The 19179-nt window shown below is 37.9% G+C and overlaps 1 protein-coding gene across 3 annotated transcripts in view; it reads left to right on the top strand.

Moving 5' to 3' along the window:
• The window catches only part of ELP2 (elongator acetyltransferase complex subunit 2), a 40919-nt gene that overhangs the window by 4666 nt on the left and 17074 nt on the right, over positions 1 to 19179 (top strand). For all 3 annotated transcript variants that reach the window (XR_002730756.3, XR_002730757.2, XM_023207677.2), the window contains exons 3-13: positions 2061 to 2131; positions 4048 to 4204; positions 4569 to 4646; positions 7188 to 7252; positions 8335 to 8401; positions 8891 to 9031; positions 10984 to 11079; positions 12179 to 12279; positions 12481 to 12612; positions 15793 to 15942; positions 17391 to 17579. Coding sequence is in view for 1 of the 3 variants with exons in the window: in XM_023207677.2 (XP_023063445.1) it covers positions 2061 to 2131; positions 4048 to 4204; positions 4569 to 4646; positions 7188 to 7252; positions 8335 to 8401; positions 8891 to 9031; positions 10984 to 11079; positions 12179 to 12279; positions 12481 to 12612; positions 15793 to 15942; positions 17391 to 17579 (1247 nt within the window). In the remaining 2 variants the exon portion in view is untranslated. The remainder of the gene's footprint in view (positions 1 to 2060; positions 2132 to 4047; positions 4205 to 4568; positions 4647 to 7187; positions 7253 to 8334; positions 8402 to 8890; positions 9032 to 10983; positions 11080 to 12178; positions 12280 to 12480; positions 12613 to 15792; positions 15943 to 17390; positions 17580 to 19179) is intronic.

Below are 19179 nucleotides of genomic sequence, written 5' to 3'. Positions count from 1 at the left end.
GCCTCCCAAAGTGCTGGGATTACAGGCTTGAGCCACCGCGCCCAGCCCACAGTATTCATTCTTATTCTGTCATGAATGTACAGTGTTTTCCAGCAGCCACATGATGTATGATACTGCAGCAGGTTAAATACAGAAGCAGATAGGAAAATCCAACTATATTCTAATAAAATCATAAGAGATTTGTAGGAGTGTAAAATAGTTCCTCTCTTTCATTAAGTTTTTGTTTTGGAAACCGTTGGGGTTTTTCCCCATCAAAACGTTATATATGTTCACACATCATGGAACCCTAAGTAAATGGTTAAACACATATTTTTCCTATTTCTCAGTTTTAATTTCTAATGTGGTTAATATTGGTACATATGGTTCATATAATCAAAAACTTTTTGGGGTCCTCAAAAATTGTAAGACTGTAAAGGAATTCTAAGACCAACAGTTTTGAAAATTTTTGGGCAAGATTATCTCCAGGTCTCTTCCATCTCTTAAGATTCTGACTCCAGAATTTTCAGTTAAAATATTGGTTGCCTTTAGATGGTGCTCTCAAAATCCTATGATATTTCTTTAGTTGCTTTAAATATACCTACTGCAGTATTGTTATGGGTTCTGAATTAGTTTTATTTTTCATTCTGCACTCATTTGAGGGCATTTTGAGCCAGGCACAAATGCAAAATTTTCTGAATTATTAAGACTTTGCTATGATTTTATAAATGATGTTTAAAAAAGTTCAATAAGCTACTTATTTCATTTGGTTCTGTAGGATTAGTCACATGTTAGGTCAATAAAAATCATTAAATGGTACAAGGGATGGCTGTTAGTGTGGATAATAAAACATAATTGCAATTATATTAATTGCCACCAGATAACATCAAAGACTGACTCTCAGAATAGGGATTTGTTATAAAATATTAATTTAGGCTTGTATGTTTTATCTTCCCTTTAAAAGTGAGGTTACATAAAATGAATTGCTTGTGTATTACTGTAATCTATAACTATTATGATTGATTTCCTTTAATTGAACTGCCAGATAATGTAGATAGACTTTCCAAGCGTTTGTCAGTGATATATAAAATTTTAATATCATTTTGTATTTTTAATATGTCTGAATTTTAACATTACTTTTATGTATAGACATTCTTAAAATCATACAGTTAGTTAAGTGGCTTAATTGCTGTGACGCATGAAGTTGAGGCCCATGATCACAGTTGGCTGGCAGCAGAGTTAGGACACGACCCTGGGCCTTCTGAGTTCAAATCTAATGCTCTTTAGTCCAGCTGCTTCCCTGAAACAAATAAAAAGAAAATCCAAACCTAAATTAGGTTATTTACCCCTTTTTTTTGGTACTGCTTTTTCTTCTGTTATCGCTGAGAAGTTGCAAGTGTTTAAAAGATCTATTTTGAAGTAGGTCTCCAATTTCAACAATAAGTCATATTCTTAGCAGTAGCACCTGACTACAATGTTTCATATAATGTTCCTGCCAAGAGTGTTTAGCCTGTATCTAATCATGAGGAAACAATCAAACAGATTGAGGGACATTCTGCAAAATAACTGCTGGGTACTATCATTGTCATAAAAATGAGGGGGACTAGGAAACTATTCTAGATTAAAGGAGACTAAAAAGGTGTGATATCCAAACACTCAGTGTATTTCCTTAGATTCTGAATCCCAAACAAAAATAGTTTTGAAAGGCATTACTGAGACAATTAGGACATTTTAATATGGACAGTATATTATATAATAATACTTATCAATGTTAGAATTTTTGAATGTGGTAATTGTATTGAGGTAATACAGGAGAATGTTTTCATCCTTAGGAGATACATAGTCTTTGAGGATCAGAGGTCACAGTGTCTGCCACTTACTTTTAGGTAGTTTGCCTCCTAAAAAGTGTGTGTATGTATGTATATAGAGGAAGAGTGAGATATTAAGCAAATATGGCAAAATGTTACCAGTTTGTGAATCTAGGTAGAGGGGACAGGGGTATTGTTTTTTGGTGTAGCTTGGAAATTTTAAAAAATTGCAGAAAAAATGAATAAAGATATTTACTGAGATATAATTTTTTTCAGCCCCTTCTACTGAATTAGTTTCTGGAGGATCTGATAATCAAGTGATTCACTGGGAAATAGAGGATAATCAGGTGGGTAGACATGTTTATAATCATAAGAAGTGACTTTTTTTGTTTTTTTAAGAGGTAGAGTCTTACTCTGTCACCCAGGCTGACGTGCAGTTGTACAATCGTAGCTCACCTCAGCCTGCTAAGTAGCTGGGACTACAGGTGCCTGACACCATGCCTGGCTGATTTGTGTGTGTGTGTGTGTGTGTGTGTGTGTCTGTGTGTGTGTGTGTGTTTTGTACAGATATGGTCTTACTTTGTTGCCCAGGCTGGTCTCAGAAGTGACTTTTATGTTTACTTTTATTTTTAATTTTTTTCTTCAACTGTGGTGTTCTTTTATGAAGTTAATCTTGCTCATCAGCAACACAAATGCTGTGTCTTTTGTACTACACAGGCCCCGTACCCTTTGCTCTGATTTCTGCTCCCATATTTGTATGCTGTTAACTGTCTCTGTGAATTTCCTGTCATTTTGGAATAATTTTCAAACTGTTCTTACTTGGGCTGATCTGTTTTCAATGCTTGTGGCATGTGAATATAGATTTACAAGACTCTCCTCAGTGCCACCCCACACTTCTGTCTTGTTATGTTTTTAAAAATTCTCTGATTAAGCTATAACTGTGCTTAAAGATGTGAAATGAGTATTTTCAATAGATTTAATTTTTTTAGGGGGTAATGTCAGACTTGTTTAAAAAAAAAGATTATAAATACGAAAAGTATAAAGAAGGAAAAATCTGAGCAGAGTGAACTTCCTGAAGAATGTCATTCCACGTCTCTAGTTATATGTGTATAATTATGCATAACAGAGATTATATTGTATCGGAGGATTTTTTAAACCTTTTTGAGGTGAGATCTGGCTGTGTTGCCCAGGCTGGAGTGCAGTGGCTGTTCATAGGTAAGATGATAGTGCACTATAGCCAAGGACTCCTGGACTCAGGTGATACTCCTACCTCAGCCTCCCAAGTAACTGGGACTGCTGGCACACAGCACTGCACTTGGCTTAAGTGTTTTTTCCAGGAAGTCAAAGGCTAATAATTCTAAAGAAAGTTAGTGTACAGAACCCTTATACATGAATATTATGTGTACCTTCTTTAGTGGCAGAATTCTCTTTTAAGTATTATAATTGGAAAAACAAATGAGACATTTAAGGAACACCACTATTTCAGCAGACAGTTTATAGAAGATAACCTTTTGAAAGAAGTGGTGGAATGTCACACATTTGAAACTTAAAAAAAGATGAACCCAAAACATAAGTAGAAGGGATGCCAGAGGGAATAATCTTGATGGCAAGTAGATAGACTTGATAAGCAAATGGGATTTCCCACTTCTCTTTGCTATTTTTCTATTTTGCAGTCCTACTTGAATTAGGAAAGTATCATGAGTAGATGCTAAAAGTACTTAGTACAAGTTTGATGGGGAATAGAATGTTTACTCAATCCCAAAGTATACTCATAGTTATCACCAAAAAAAAAAAAAAAAAAAAAAATTAACATCACAGTGACAAAAACTGGCAGACAATACTTCTACTAAATATGAAGGTTAGCTTCACTAAAACTTGGACAGACTGAAACCATGTGCCTCCTGATGGGATGCGCTTATGTAGTAATGCTGTCAAAATGTATATTCTGAGTCTCCTCATAATGAAAATCACACTAATCCAAAAAGAGGAACATTCCACAAAGTTGACCTATATTCTTCAGAATACCTATTGTCTTCTCAGAGTAGATATGAGTCCTAGATATGAGATTGCTGTGTCACAGGGTGTTTACGTTTTGTGTGTTGTTAACATGGTCAGACAGACTTCTTGAGAAGTTTTAATATTTTCAACTTAGAGGACCTATTTTTGGCTCAGCCGTTTTATTGGCATCTTTATCCAATTAAATAAAGGTTAAAAAAAATCCTTTTTTTTTCCCCCACAACGCTTGTCATTCTTTCTGATTCAGCTTTTAAAAGCAGTCCATCTTCAAGGTCATGAAGGACCTGTTTATGTGGTGCATGCTGTTTACCAGAGGAGGACATCAGATCCTGCATCATGTACACTGATCGTTTCTGCAGCTGCAGATTCTGCTGTTCGACTTTGGTCTAAAAAGGGTTCAGAAGGTAGGTTTGGAGACATGATAATCCAGACAAACGAAATAATATTTAACAAATGAATGACGAGCAGAAGAGCATATATATAATTTTTTAAAACTTTCAAGCAACTTTAAAAATACTATAATTCTAATCTAAATTTTTCTTTTGCACTTATTTAAAATTCTCTATACCATAACTTTTTCATGTAAGTCATTTTGCTCTCTGTAACATCGTTAAAATTTGGCCATTTAACTTCACATGGTCAGTGGGGGCTCAGGATTGACTTCTGTCATCTCTCTTCTGCTACCTGGGGCTGTGATGATGCTATCCAACCTGTCTAGTTGGATAAACTCTGAGGTAGTTGTTCATTGTGTTTTCTATTATTTCTTAGTAACGTGCCTTCAGACTTTAAACTTTGGAAACGGATTTGCTTTGGCTCTCTGCTTGTCTTTTTTGCCAAATACTGATGGTGAGTATCCTGTTAAGTATATATTAAAAGAGCAGTATATTTGCATATTGTCATATGATTAGAACCTAAAAGAAATGTAGTGGGTCTTAATTTTGTATCTAAATGTTTCTGTGAAACAAGATGTGAATAACATACTTTTATCATAATATTCAAGTGATCTGAGTATAGAACATAAAGTTAAGGGCTTATTAGGATTTTGATAGCTGTTGATAATTTAAGTGACTTACTATATACTCAAGATTGATACTGTTATCAAATATACTGTGGACGTGTATGGATCTAATTTGAGGAAAGTATCTCATTCTTTAGAAGGTGAAGGGGTCTGGGGTAAGTTGAAAAAGTGTTGAATGAAGGTGGCATATGAGCATTTCTCTCAAAATGATGGACCCTTCACATCCCGCATAATGACATTTTGCCCAAGACCACTTAAAATCTGCAAACAGAAAAATTTCCCTTTTGCTGTGAAACCCATCTGTACTTATCTTTGAGTATCTTTTTTTTTTTTTTTTTTTTTTTTTTTGAGACGGAGTCTCGCTCTGTCGCCCAGGCTGGAGTACAGTGGCCAGATCTCAGCTCACGGCAAGCTCCTCCTCCCGGGTTTATGCCATTCTCCTGCCTCAGCCTCCCAAGTAGCTGGGACTACAGGCGCCTGCCACCTCGCCCGGCTAGTTTTTTTATATTTTTTAGTAGAGACGGGGTTTCATCGTGTTAGCCAGGATGGTCTCGATCTCCTGACCTCGTGATCCGCCCGTCTCGGCCTCTTTGAATATCTTCTACACAGATAATAGCCAGTGTGAGTGAGTTAGCCTCTTTGCCTCCACAGTTACCTGGAAGACAGGCCAGGTGAAAAGAGGCAGGGCCTGGAAGCCACCAGCCTCTCTCGCCCTGTGTAGCAGGAGCTGCAACTCCATGGTTTCATGTTATGTTCCATTTTGTGCAAGGCTCTGTGGAAGGGGAAGCTGCACACATTCTGGCATCATAATAGAATTTCATTTCTTCCATCTGCATTCAGGCCAAGTGACTGGAGTTTTGTTTTTATTGTTTTTCTTTTTCTTTTTTTTGTAGTTGATCTAAAGTAAGAAAATCTTTGAAAAACACACTTGGTGGCAAGGCATGTCCTTAGATAAAGTCTCTACTATATCATAGCAGAATCAAGGCTGCCCTTTAGCAATGCAAATTATTAATTATTTTTTATCTTATTAAAATAATTTAACAATCACATCTTTCATAGCTTTTTAAAATTTTAAAATTTAAAATTTATTTATTTATTTTTTAGAGATAAGGTCTCATTTTGTCACTCAGGCTTGAGTGCAGTGGTGATCATAGCTCACTGCGGCCTCAAACTCCTGGGCTCAGGTGATTTTCCCACCTCAGTCAAGTAGCTGGGACTACAAGCGTGCTCCGCCATACCCAGCTAATTTTTTTATTCTTGTAGAGACAGGGTCTGTTTATGTTGCCCAGTCTGGTCTTGGACTCCTGGCTTCAAGTGGTTCTCCTGTCTCGGCCTCCCAAAGTGCTGGGATCACAGACATGAGCCACTGCGTCTGGATCCCCTTGCATAGCTTTTTAAATTTTTTATTTTATTTTTTTGACACAGGGTCTCATTCTATTGCAGAGGTTGGAGTGCAGTGGTGCCATCACAGCTCACCTCAGCCTCCTGAGTAGCTGGGACTCCAAGCACATGCCACCATGCCTGGCTAATTGCCTTGTATAGCTTTTTAGCCACATGCTTAATTACATGCTCTTTTATTTATTTTTATTTTTATTTCTATTTTTTGGGATGGAGTCTTGCTCCATTGCGCAGGCTGGAGTGCAGTGGTGCGATCTCGGCTCACTGCAATCTCTGCCTCCTGGGTTTAAGTAATTTTCCTGCTTCAGCCTCCCGAGTAACTGGGATTACAGGCATATGCCACCACGCCCAGATAATTTTTGTATTTTTGGTAGAGACGGTTTTGTCATGTTGGCCAGGCTGGTCTCAAATTCCTGACCTCAGGTGATCCGCCCACATCAGCCTCCCAAAGGATCACGCCCTAGGATTACAGGCATGAGTGACTGCACCCAGCCTTTTATTTTGTTTTAAACAAAATAAAACATAATTCAAACAAAACATAAGGTCCTCAAATTAACAAACATACCCTTAAATCTGTGTGCATTAGCCATGATGCTAGGGCTTATAGTAGCTGTTCGTTATTTAGTTGTCTTAACAACCTTTCATCTTGGTCTTCGGGCTGACATGGTGAAAATACTCTCTAGTTGCTCTTGAGTGTATTTTTCACTTCTATCATAAATGTCATAGAATGGAGAGAAGGACTGGATTCTTATTTAATAGTCATTATAATTACCAAGTAACCACTGAATAGATCATTTTAGAGTGTTCATTTTATTCCTGCAGACATTTATTGAGCATTTTCAATTATTCATATAGTGGTGTGGGAAATTGAAGTCAGGATTCTTTGGCTAGAGCTTACAATCCAGTACAGTTGATAATCATAACGTGGTAGAATAGAGAACTCACAGTGAAGCCTGTTTTTTTTCCCCCAGTACCAATATTAGCATGTGGCGATGATGATTGCAGAATTCACTTATTTGCTCAACAAAATGATCAGGTAATAATGTTTATTAAGAGGCTAGACTTATATTCTGCTTAGTTATATCTCAATACGGACTATATCCAGATTATAGAATTTTAGGGAATGTTCTAATCTAAACCAAAATAATCCAATAGAATCTTTTCTTGACAATCCTCTGTTAAGATGGTTGTCTACTCTGAACACCAAGTAACTGCTGCCTTGATCATCAGGCTCAGAGTTGTTAGGGGGAAACAGGTCATTAGGTAGGGGAGGAGAGATGGAAGATGCTGTGGTAGTTGTTTTTCTCTTAAAAATTTAAACAAGATACAACATAAGTACAGTGAAGCATTCCTAGAAGTGTTCATTTGCCCTTCTGAGCTCTACTTAGATTTTAAGTGATTAAACTAAAGGAGAGAAATTTAGAAAGGGGTTGGTTAACTCTAAACTCATTTATTTAATAGTGAGGATACTTGTTTCTTTGCATTCTATAAGAAGGTTAAAAATGGTTGTGAAAGTTCAGCTATTCAACTTTTTTTTTGTTGTTGTTGGAGATAGAGTCTTGTTCTGTTTCCTGGGCTGGTGCAGTGGTGAGAACATGCGTCACTGTAATCTTGACTTCCTGGGCTCAAGCAATCCTCCTGCCTCAGCCTCCTGTGTAGTTGAGACCACAGGCGTGTATCACCATGCCTGGCTAATTTTAAAATTTTTTGTAGACACAGGGTCTCACTTTATTGCCCAGGCTGGTCTCAGTCTCCTGGCCTCAAGTGATAGTCCCACCTCTTCAGCCTCCTAAGGTATTAGGATTATAGATGTGAGCCACTGCCCAACCCACCTTTTTTTCTGTATTATATCTACAGTATGTATCATTTTATATCATAAACATTTAAAATATTTGAGATTACAAATATTATATTATCTACTCAGAGGTGCTCCAGTTAGTGATTTAGATATTATATGATGGGTTTTTCATTCCCAAAGGAATGCTTTTTCCTGTCTAATCAAATAGTGTTCTCAGTAAAAGAGCAATGTAGTAGGATTGTCTGAGACCAAATGATGTCACTGGTATACATGAAGATGTTAAATTCTTATATCAAGCCCAATGATTTTTATCTTACTAGTTTCAGAAAGTGCTTTCTCTCTGTGGACATGAGGATTGGATTAGAGGAGTGGAATGGGCAGCCTTTGGTCAGTATGAAATTTTGCTAATGCACATACAGTGGGAACAAGTATGTGTTACTTCCAATAAAGCAGCCTTTTATGTTTTAATTTTTAAGTTTTCTTTGTATGTTATGTTTTTCTGTTGTCCCAATTAGAAAGGAGGATGCTTATCCCTTCTGTTAATTGTTAGTTGGGTGGTAGATGATTAAATAAATTGATATTTTTTAGATGACACTAGCTGTCTTATTCACTTACAGACCTTCTTGAAAAGTTCTTTGTAGAACTTAGTAGACTATATATGAGTATTACATGTTATAAACATGTATTAGCATTGTATGCATATTTCTCAATGTTACTAAAAATGAATATAGATCAAATGAATTGGAGGGTAAGGAAACAAAGTGTTTTTTTTTTGGGGAAATCTAGAAATATATATATTATAGAGAAAAAAGTCATATACATAAACTTCACAATATAATGTTTTAAAATTAATATTTAATATTATTTTTTAATTAGGTAGAGATCTTTTCCTAGCAAGCTGTTCACAAGATTGCCTGATAAGAATATGGAAGCTGTATATAAAGTCAACATCTTTAGAAACTCAGGATGCCGATAACATAAGATTGAAAGAAAATACTTTTACCATAGAAAATGAAAGTGAGTAATAATGAAAATATCCGATAGAACAATACTTAGGTCTCCTAGTTGGTTGATTTTTTTTTTTCACCACCCACCTATGTGAAGGTTAGTTTTTCACAAGTGTTAGATTCCTAGATTCCTACCTGAAATTTCTTTTTTCTTTCTGTCTTTTTTTTTTTTTCTTTTTTGAGACAGAGTTTCGCTTCTTCCCCTAGGCTGGAGTGCAGTGGCGTGATCTTGGCTCACTGCAACCTCCGCCTCCCGGGTTTGAGCAATTCTCCTGCCTCAGCCTCCCAGGTAGCTGGGATTACAGGCACGCATCACCACGCCTAGCTAATTTTATTGTATTTTTAGTAGAAATGGGGTTTCACCACGTTAGCCAGTCTGGTCTTGAACTTCTGACCTCAGGTAATCTGCCTGCCTTGGCCTCCCAAAGTGCTGGGATTACAGGTGTGAGCCGCTGTGCCTGGCCTCTTTTTGTTTTTTTTGAGACATCTTACCCAGGCTGGAGTGCAGTGGCATAATCACAGCTCACTGCAGCCTTGAACTCCTTGGCTCAAGTGGCTTAGCTTCCTGAGTAGCGAGGACTACGCCATCACACCCAGCTAATTTTTAATTTTTTTTGTAGAGATGGAGTCTTGCTATGTTGCCCAGGCTGTTTTTCAACTACTGGCCTCAAATGATCCTTCCACCTTGGTGTCCTAAAGTGTTGGGATTACAGGTGTGGGCCACCATTCTTGGCGTGATACTTTGTATTTTCCCATTTTTATGTGAGAGTGAGTCATTTTTCATGTGTGAAATATTTTTCTTCTAAACCATATTAGTAAGATTTTTTAAGTTGCTGGGAATAATGTTTAGTGCTTCTCAATAATTTGTGAAATATTACTAGATTTGCAGTTTTAGCATAGGAAGACCTAAAGGAATAATGTGAATTACTTATACATTTTATTGGCCTATAATAAAAGACAAGCTAAATCTCACCATTTGAGGAGTATATTTAATTCTGATTTTCCTGTTGTCTAGCCTTAGAACAGTATCCCTGCATGGTAGATCCTGTTGGGATGTTGTTTTTGAAAGAGATGTTTTCGCATGTGTCAGTTATAAAGGTAGTTCTCAGCATTGTTCACCTAGGTATATTCTGTTTTTTGTTACTATTCTTGGTTGTAAAGTCCATCAGAGTTGAGATTTTGGTGACAGTTTTATGGGGAGAATGAAGAAATGATATAACCAGCATATTAGGAGTAGCTATACCCAAATACTAATTTTTTTCTATTTTCATTATATTGTTTGAAAGGTCAAAATACTGATTTCATTTTCTTTATTTCTGCATTTATCCTTTAAAAAAATGGGATTTGTAGTTGTCCATTCTTACGCTTCTATAAAGAACTTCCCAAGACTGGGTAATTTGTAAGAGAAAGAGGTTTGCTTGACTCACAGTTCTGCAAAGCTGAGGAGGCTTCAGGAAACATAAATTCATAGCAGAAGGGGAAGCAGGCATCTTCTTCACAGGGCATCTCCCACCAGATCCTTTCCTTGACAGGTGGGTCTTAGGGGGATTACAATTCAAGATGAGATTTAGGTGAGGACACAGAGCCAAACCATATCAGTATTTTAGGCTATTATATTCTTATAGTGAGTGAGGATAATAAGGAGGCTGGCATAACTTTTTCTTTCCTCATTGTAGTTTAACAGTGGCTGTCTCAGAAAATTGTAAAAACAGAAGATTTTCCTTCATATTTATTTATGACCAGCTAGAACAAAATATAAGGAAAAATGTCTAACTTTTTCTCCTATAATTTTGAACAGCAGTTGAGGTTAAAGAAATTTAGAATGCATGTTCTTTTTTTGAATCCCAACTATCATATTTTGTCCTAATTTTTTTTTTACGTAATTGCCCAACTGGCTTGGTTTGGAAATTTTCATTTTAGAAGAACTTTGAGGAAATAATACCTTCATTGCTTTTGTTATAGGTGTTAAAATAGCATTTGCTGTTACTCTGGAGACAGTGCTGGCTGGTCATGAAAACTGGGTAAATGCAGTCCACTGGCAACCTGTGTTTTACAAAGGTAGGAAGAAAACCATACACATATTCCTTACTCCAGTTAGATCTTATGGCATGGTAAGCTGACCAAATCAAGTGGAGAATTGTTTTAGTGTGATTGGAAATCTCAAATACAAGACATTTTCAAGTTGACAAAGCGTAGTACTGCATTCCTGGTGTGCTAGACACTCAATTCCATTGAACATTGAACTCCTAAGTGGGAAAAGTGTGATTCCCGCCATGATGCTGAAACTACCACACCCCCATTAACTTTTTATCTTAGAAGTTTCCACTTGATTATTATGGAATTTAAGAAAAACTGACTTTCAGGCCAACTTCACTAGATCCTTTACCCTCGGTAATAACAAAGTTGGTACCACTGAGATACATTATTTATGAGAAAGTAAGACTCTGTTACTGCTTCTTTCTTTTGCCCTTTATCTCCATTTATGGAGTGGCAGTTCTGTGCATGTTCAGGCTGGTGCTAGGTTTATAGCTAGGTGAGGCATAGCCTCACATTCTTCCCTGGCCTCTTCCCCAAGGTAATAACAGCAATAATTAATTCTTAGGCAAACCACCATTCAGCTCTTCCTTACATTATGCCGTGTTTGCTATAATTTAAAAAACAAAAAAGTTGGAATTACAGATATTGAAGACCCCTGATGTATGTTCTTTCCTGAACATTACCTCTTCATCCTTCTCTAGAGGCAATTACAGTACTGAATTCAGTGCATATCATTTTCATGCATGTTTTTATACTGTTGCACATCTATATAGCTATAAACAATATTGTTTTATAGCTATTGAAATGATACCAATATATATTTATTCTTTTACAGTTTGCCTTTTTAGCTTACCATGTTTTGGAGTTGTATCCACGTTGATTTGTGAAGCTCTAGTTATTTGTTTTTATTGCACAGTAGTGGTCTATTGTCTGAATATCCTACAACCAATTTATCTCTTCTTCTAATGGTAGACATTTGTGGTGTTTGCAACTTTTTGCAATTACAAATAATGCTGCAGTGAACATCCTTGCAGTACCCATGTTGTTTGTTGTGTTTTTCTGGTCATCTACAAACATGGTGCTTGTTGATCACCTAAAGGGATTAGGTTTTATTTTTTAGATGGTGTTCTACAGCAGCCAATGAGATTATTGTCTGCTTCCATGGATAAAAGCATGATTCTCTGGGCTCCAGATGAAGAGTCAGGAGTTTGGCTAGAACAGGTAAGAGTGTTGGATATTTAAGGAACAGAAAATTAAGTTTTGAACTCTGTATTTAAATCCTAAGTCTGTATTGATAGACCTTCAAATTTTCACTATGTACATTAAAATAGTGGGAATTTAACAGTCTCTGGAATCAGCGGTTTCTGTTGTGAGAAATATAGACTATTGATTAAGAATCGTTTTCTGTCTGTTATTGTACAGGTTCGAGTAGGTGAAGTAGGTGGGAATACTTTGGGATTTTATGATTGCCAGTTCAATGAAGATGGCTCCATGATCATTGCTCATGCTTTCCACGGAGCGTTGCACCTTTGGAAACAGAATACAGTTAACCCAGTAAGAAAAGAGTGTTTAAAGCATTTCTAATCAAATAGAATGCATCCTAGGTAAATAGTATTTTACTTATAACAGTCTACAGAAACATAGTAGAGGCACTTTAAGTTCAAGTGACATAACTTTTTTCTGTAGACATTGTTAAGGTATTGAAATTTGCATGTAGGTAAATTTTCTACATAAGTGTACTGTATTCCTTTAAGTTATAGAATTTTTTAATGAGAATTTTTCTGAAATGTGTGTGTAACCTTCCTGTCTTCTTAAAAAGTTAACATAATTGGATATCTTGTTGGACTGCTAGATCCCTATTATTGAATGAATATCAGTAATTTATTGTGACTGACATTCAACACCTGGGCATGGTGGCTCATGCCTATAATCTTAGGAACTCGAAAGGCTGAGATGAAGGATTGCTTGAAGCTAGGAGTTTGAGAACAGCCTTGGTGACAGAATAAGAACCTGTCTCCAAAAAAAAAAAAAAAAAAAAGAGGTAGTCTTCTCCCTTCAGTCATGTAACTGTCTCTCTACAGCACCTTCTCTTACTTTGTAATCTCATTTGCTTCTGATCTGCTTCTAGTTTGGGAAAATTAGATAGCAAGAACAGAGTGGCCAAGAGCACAGGCCCTTGTAGCTAGACAGCCTGGGTTCACTTACTAGCTATGTGTCCTTGAGGATATTAGTTAATCCCTGTCTCAGGTTCCTCATTTGTAAAGTATGGGTAGTTTTTTTTGTTTTGTTTTGTTTTTTAAGCAGGATCTCACTGTCACTCCGTGTGATCATAACTCACTGTAACCTCATTCTCCTGGGGTTAAGCCATCCTCACGCTTCAACTTCCTGAGTAGCCGGGACTACAGGTGCACATCAGACCCAGCTAATATTTAAAAATTTTTTATAGACACAGGGTCTTGTTGCCCAGCCTGGTCCTGAACTCCTGGCTTCAAGTGATCCTCCCGCCTTAGTCTCCCAAAGTGCTGGGATTACAGGTGTGAGCCACTGCATCTGGCATGTGGTTTGTTAATAGCATCTACTTACAGGGTGTTTTTTTGTTTTTTGTTTTTTGAGATGGAGTTTCGCTCTTTTCCCCAGGTTGGAGTGCAATGGCGTGATCTCGGTTCATTGCAACCTCTGCCTCCCAGGTTCAAGTGATTCTTCTGCCTCAGCCTCCTGAGTAGCTGGGATTACAGGCGCCTACCACCATGCCTGGCTAATTTTGTATTTTTAGTAGAGACGGGGTTTCACCATGTTGGCCAGCCTGGTCTCGAACTCCTGACCTCAGGTGATCCACCCACCTTGGCCTCCCAAAGTGCTGGGATTACAGGTGTGAGCCACTGCGCCCAGCCTGCTGGCAGGGTTTAAAGGCTTAAATGAGTTAACATTTATATGATATGCAAAACAAGGCCTGGCACATACTGTATGCTCTATAAGTGTATTTTATTTTATTATTGTTTTTAGTTAACATTTACTGTTTTTTTATAAAGGATATTGCAAAGGAAACAGAGGAAGAGATACGTAGGGTGAGGTATGGGAGAAGGGGTGCCAAGCTTCCATGACCTCCCTGGCTGTGCCGCCCTCCAGGAACCTCCATGTGCTTAGCTATTCGGAAGCTCCCTGAACTGTGTCCTCTTTGGTTTTATGGCAGCTTCATGACATCAGCATTTTTTCCCCCAGAGTGGAACCCTCTCATGATCGGGTTTAAGACACACAATCAAACAGGTGGGGAAGATTAGAGGCCTGACCCTGAAGCCTAACATACCCAACATTATAACTGAAGACTGTAACAAGGGCTATGGGAGTTTTGAGCCAGGAACTTTTGTCAGAGAAAACCAGTGTACATAACACCTCAGGCCATGGATCCCTCAGGCCAGGGATCCTTCACATCAGAAAATATAGGCTGGGTGTGGTGGCTCATGCTAGTAATCCCAGCACTTTGAGAGGCCAAGGCGGGAGGATTACTTGAGCCCAGGAGCTTGAGACCAGTCTGGGCAACATAGGGAGACCCTGTCTGTACAAATAATTTTAAAAATTAACCATGGGCATGCAGCCCTGGGCATCGTTGCAGGCGCCTGTGGTCGCAGCTACTTGGGAGGCTGACGCTGGAGGATTGTGTGAGCCTGGGAAGTTGAGGCTGCAGTGAGCCATGGTTACGCTACTGCATTCCAGCCTGGGTGATAGAGCAAGACCCTGTCTCAAAAAAAAAAAATGTGTACACGCACAGTCCAGTCCCTCATACTGTATGAATGTCTCCCAGAATGAGACCACTCAGATTTGCAGATTTCCTTCAATCTTGTCAGGTTTCAGAAGGAGTAGCCTCAGTAAATATTGTATACAACTTCACTCGTTAAGGTATCTGGGATAATTGAGCTAAGACAGAATGTCATCTCTTGCTCTGAGACTCTTATGAGTTGTTAATGTGATACTGAATTTTCCTCAATGACCTATTTATTCATTTCTTTACTCTCAGCTACTATTTCTCCTTCTCTCCATTAATACCCACATTTAATTTTCCTTTAAAGGTTAAGTTTTAGTCCTCTTGAGGTTGTTCAAAACGATGCTCTGTGGACCAGGCATATGACTTTTTCTATATTTTGTTGTCATTATTTGTTTATATGGTTATTGTTGCAGGCTTCTTAATAGGTGGACCAACTAGGTTTGATTAATTTTTCTGTCCTCTACACCTGTAACTCTTTTTACTTAATAAAGACATCAGGCCCCCATGCAGAAGCCACTGACTCGTTTTACACAATATTTTTACATTTTATACAATTTTTATTTAGTTTAATAAATACATAGAACCTAGTATATACTAGAATTGTCCTGTGTACTTTACAAATGTAACTCATTTAATCCTCATAATAACCCTAGAAGGTAGGTGCTATTATAGTAACTGTTTTATTCTATAATTGAGACACAGAAAGGTTAAGTAGTATCTGGCTGCTCAATAAATGATGAATGGAGGGAAATTTCCCACAGTTACTGATTTAAAGGATACAACACGTATTTGAATGCTTAAGCATTCGATTGGATGCTCTGGAAAATGGATCCTGTTATTCTGTGGTGCGATCTTGTATACTTAGCTTTTCACCTTGCCAGAGGGCTTTAGTCTTGTCTGTTATCAGACATGAGTGCTTTACTTTGGTGGTAGTCTTTGAGTATTTTGATGTGTCATGAGCACTTTCATTGCAGAGAGAGTGGACTCCAGAGATTGTCATTTCCGGACACTTTGATGGTGTCCAAGACCTAGTCTGGGATCCAGAAGGGGAATTTATTATCACTGTTGGTACTGATCAGACAACTAGACTTTTTGCTCCATGGAAGAGAAAAGACCAATCACAGGTAAAATGTCTTGTTTATTTATTTATTTATTTTTTCTTGGGATGGAGTTTCACATCACCCAGGCTGCAGTGCAATGGCATGATCTCAGCTCACTGCAGCCTCCGCCTCCCAGGTTCAAGCGATTCTCCTGCCTCAGCCATCTGAGTAGCTGGGATTATAGGTGCCCATCACCACACCCACCTACTTTTCGTATTTTTAGTAGAGACAGGGTTTCACCATGTTGGCCAGACAGGTCTCGAACTCCTGACCTCAGGTGATCCACCCCCCTCATTCTCCCAAAGTGCTGGGTTACAGACATGAGCCACTGCAGCCAGTCTCTTCTTTTACTAAATGTGTTTAAAAGAAAACATCCATGAACACAAGAAAAGTAGGGCAGCCATGCTAGCCATTAGGAAAATGCAGTTAGAACCATGATGAGATACCACCACATACCCTCTTGAATAGCTAAAGTAAAAAGTATATTAACAGGTGCTGGTAAGGATGCAGAGCAACTGGAACTTTCATACATTGCTACTGGGGATGCAGAATGATACAGCCACTCTGGAAAACAGTTGGACATTTTATTTTTTATTTTTTGTAGAGACAGGATCTTGTTATGTTCCTCAGGCTGGCCTTGAACTCCTGGCCTCAAGTGATCCTCCTGCCTCAGCCTCCCAAGTAACTAAGACTACACGTGTGAGCCACCGTGCCCAGCTAATTTTTAGATTTTTTGTAGAGACAGGGTCTTGCTCTGTTGCCCAGTTATGTCTTATAATTTTAGGTTTAATTCATTAGGAAGCATTGTCAAGTGTACAATAAAAGCCTGAAGTCATATAGTGTTAGATAATAGTAGTGAGGGCAGTTCTTGTTTAAGGAAATTTTCACTGTGTTAGGCAACTAGAATGAAACAAAGTGTAAAAGATGGATCCTGTTTTCAAGGAGTTTACCATCTAGCTATAGGGTAGGGCTATAGGTAGGGGGCAGTGGAACTAATGTTTCTGTAATTATTGGATGAAACCAGTTAATTGCTAACTGTTGGCCCTGAGCTCAAACAATTGTAAAACTTCACTACTGGTAAACTTTGAACTGCTATGTGGTAGAGAAAATCAGGATCCTCTGCTTCAGTTTCTGACAGAAATTCATGGAACTGACTATGGGTCAGTCCGTAAGAGCTAAGGAAGTTTGCCACTAACACTACTGCTTCAATAACACATGGTAGATTCAAATAAACAGAGTTGAGAACTTGGGAACAGCATCTATAGTCAACTGAAAAACAAGTCAAACGATTTTGAGTGATTTTCTGTGGCTTTTCATAATTGTTACCAATACTGCCCAATTGTGGTTTATTCATGGATGAATTTGCCCTATGGTTATATTTCCATTGTATAGTAAATAATTTCCATCTAATAATTTGCTTGTTGAAAATTCAGCTTTGGAATGATCATTTTTGTTTATCCTGTTTTACCCAGGTGACTTGGCATGAAATTGCAAGGCCTCAGATACATGGGTATGACCTGAAATGTTTGGCAATGATTAATCGGTTTCAGTTTGTATCTGGAGCAGATGAAAAAGTTCTTCGAGTTTTTTCTGCACCTCGGAATTTTGTGGAAAATTTTTGTGCCATTACAGGAAAATCACTGAATCATGTGCTTTGTAATGTGAGTATTTCTCTAAATATTTTACCTAAATCTAGTCCCTTCATTTTAAATTTAAAAAGATTTTTGCCTTGGGCTTTAAATGGAATATATAGGTAGAAGGAAAGTAATATTGTTTCTTAATGGTTTGACAAACTTTTTTGTGCACTGTGGCTGTAATGATTTAAATACTAAAACTAGAAATTTTGTGTACCATATGAGCTCAAAATACTATAAAGCTACATTAGTGTTCAATTGAGACATGAATACGATGTTTTATCACTGTGTTAGGTACCTAGAATAAAACAAAATAAAAGATGGATACTGTTTTCAAGGAGATTACCATCTAGCTGTAGCGTAGGAGTAGAGGTAGGGGACAGTAGAACTAATGTATCTGCAGTTATTCGATGAGACCAGTTAATTGCTAAATCTTCTGGTACTAAAGTAAATTTCATAGAAGGAAGAGGTCATTGTATTGGAATAATGAGAACATGTTTAATGGGACTTCCTTTGGGTGTTGTAAGGGTCTTTTTTTTGTTCATATGCCCTTCTAAAAAAGATTTGAGCTACTTATAAAAATACATGGATTATAAAAGTTATGAAGTAATTTTGAAAGAAAGAAAATTAGGAAGATAGGTTACACAGAAGTACATGTTATACAGCCCTTCACTTAGAGTTGAGTCACAAATTTGGTTCTGAGCTCTAAAAGGATAAGTACCCTTTAGATAGGCACAAAGGAGGTGGGGGGAGAGAGAGAGAGCGCGAACGAGCGAGTGCGAGTGAGCGCAAAGGGGAGGCCAGAGCTGTTGTGGTATCTCTTGGAATGAAGACTGGATAGAAGTGGAGAGCATGGGGAAGGTCCATGATGGGGGATCTTGGGAGGCAGGCACAGTCCAACTGTGGGGTGCTGTTGGAGGCTCCTACACAAAGAGTGATGAAGAGCATTTTGGAAGAGAGTTATCTGGAAGCTAAGAGACTCTGAAGGCCGTGAAACTAGCACCAGTCTGGGTAAGACTGGAGAAGAAAATGAAATTCATTAGAAATGAAGTATCCAACTAAAATTCCTGGAATGTATACTCAGCACCTCATGCTACAGGCTTTCTTGATTATGTGAAGAGGATTTAAGATTCTGTTGTGCTTGTTTCTAATAATGGACAATAGGAACAAAATCAAAAGGGAAGTCTTGATTGTGGTTATTATGTAGAGCTAAGCATATGGAGGTGGAGGGGCAGCTAGTTTCAGGATCTGTTCAGTTCTAGGAATTGAAATGGGGTTTTAGGATTCCATGAGAGGCTTAGTCCCAGTTGTACACTTAGTTCTGTGTCCTAAGATACAGGGATCCTGTAGAGCGGCGAGGCGAGCTGCTTGCTCTCATTTGGGTTTTGCTCCCCTACTAAGTGTTGGGGTAGGTGTGTAGGAATGCCTCTTACTGTTCTTTTCCATGTTAGTTTTTCTTGGTTTCTGAGATAAAGCATACTGTTTCTTGTGTCCCAGGTAGCCATTTTTGATGCTTTTAAATTCTTACTGTTCATGTTTGTGTCTAGTTTCTGCTTCTGTATTAAAGTCTAAATTGTACAGAACACTTTTAGCAAATGAGCATGTGCCAGTTTTGATGGTTAGCATA

Source organism: Piliocolobus tephrosceles, chromosome 18, assembly GCF_002776525.5.
Source record: "Piliocolobus tephrosceles isolate RC106 chromosome 18, ASM277652v3, whole genome shotgun sequence".
NCBI lineage: Eukaryota > Metazoa > Chordata > Mammalia > Primates > Cercopithecidae > Piliocolobus > Piliocolobus tephrosceles.
Note: the sequence above shows the minus strand (reverse complement) of the source record. Positions and strands in the feature narration are given on the sequence as shown.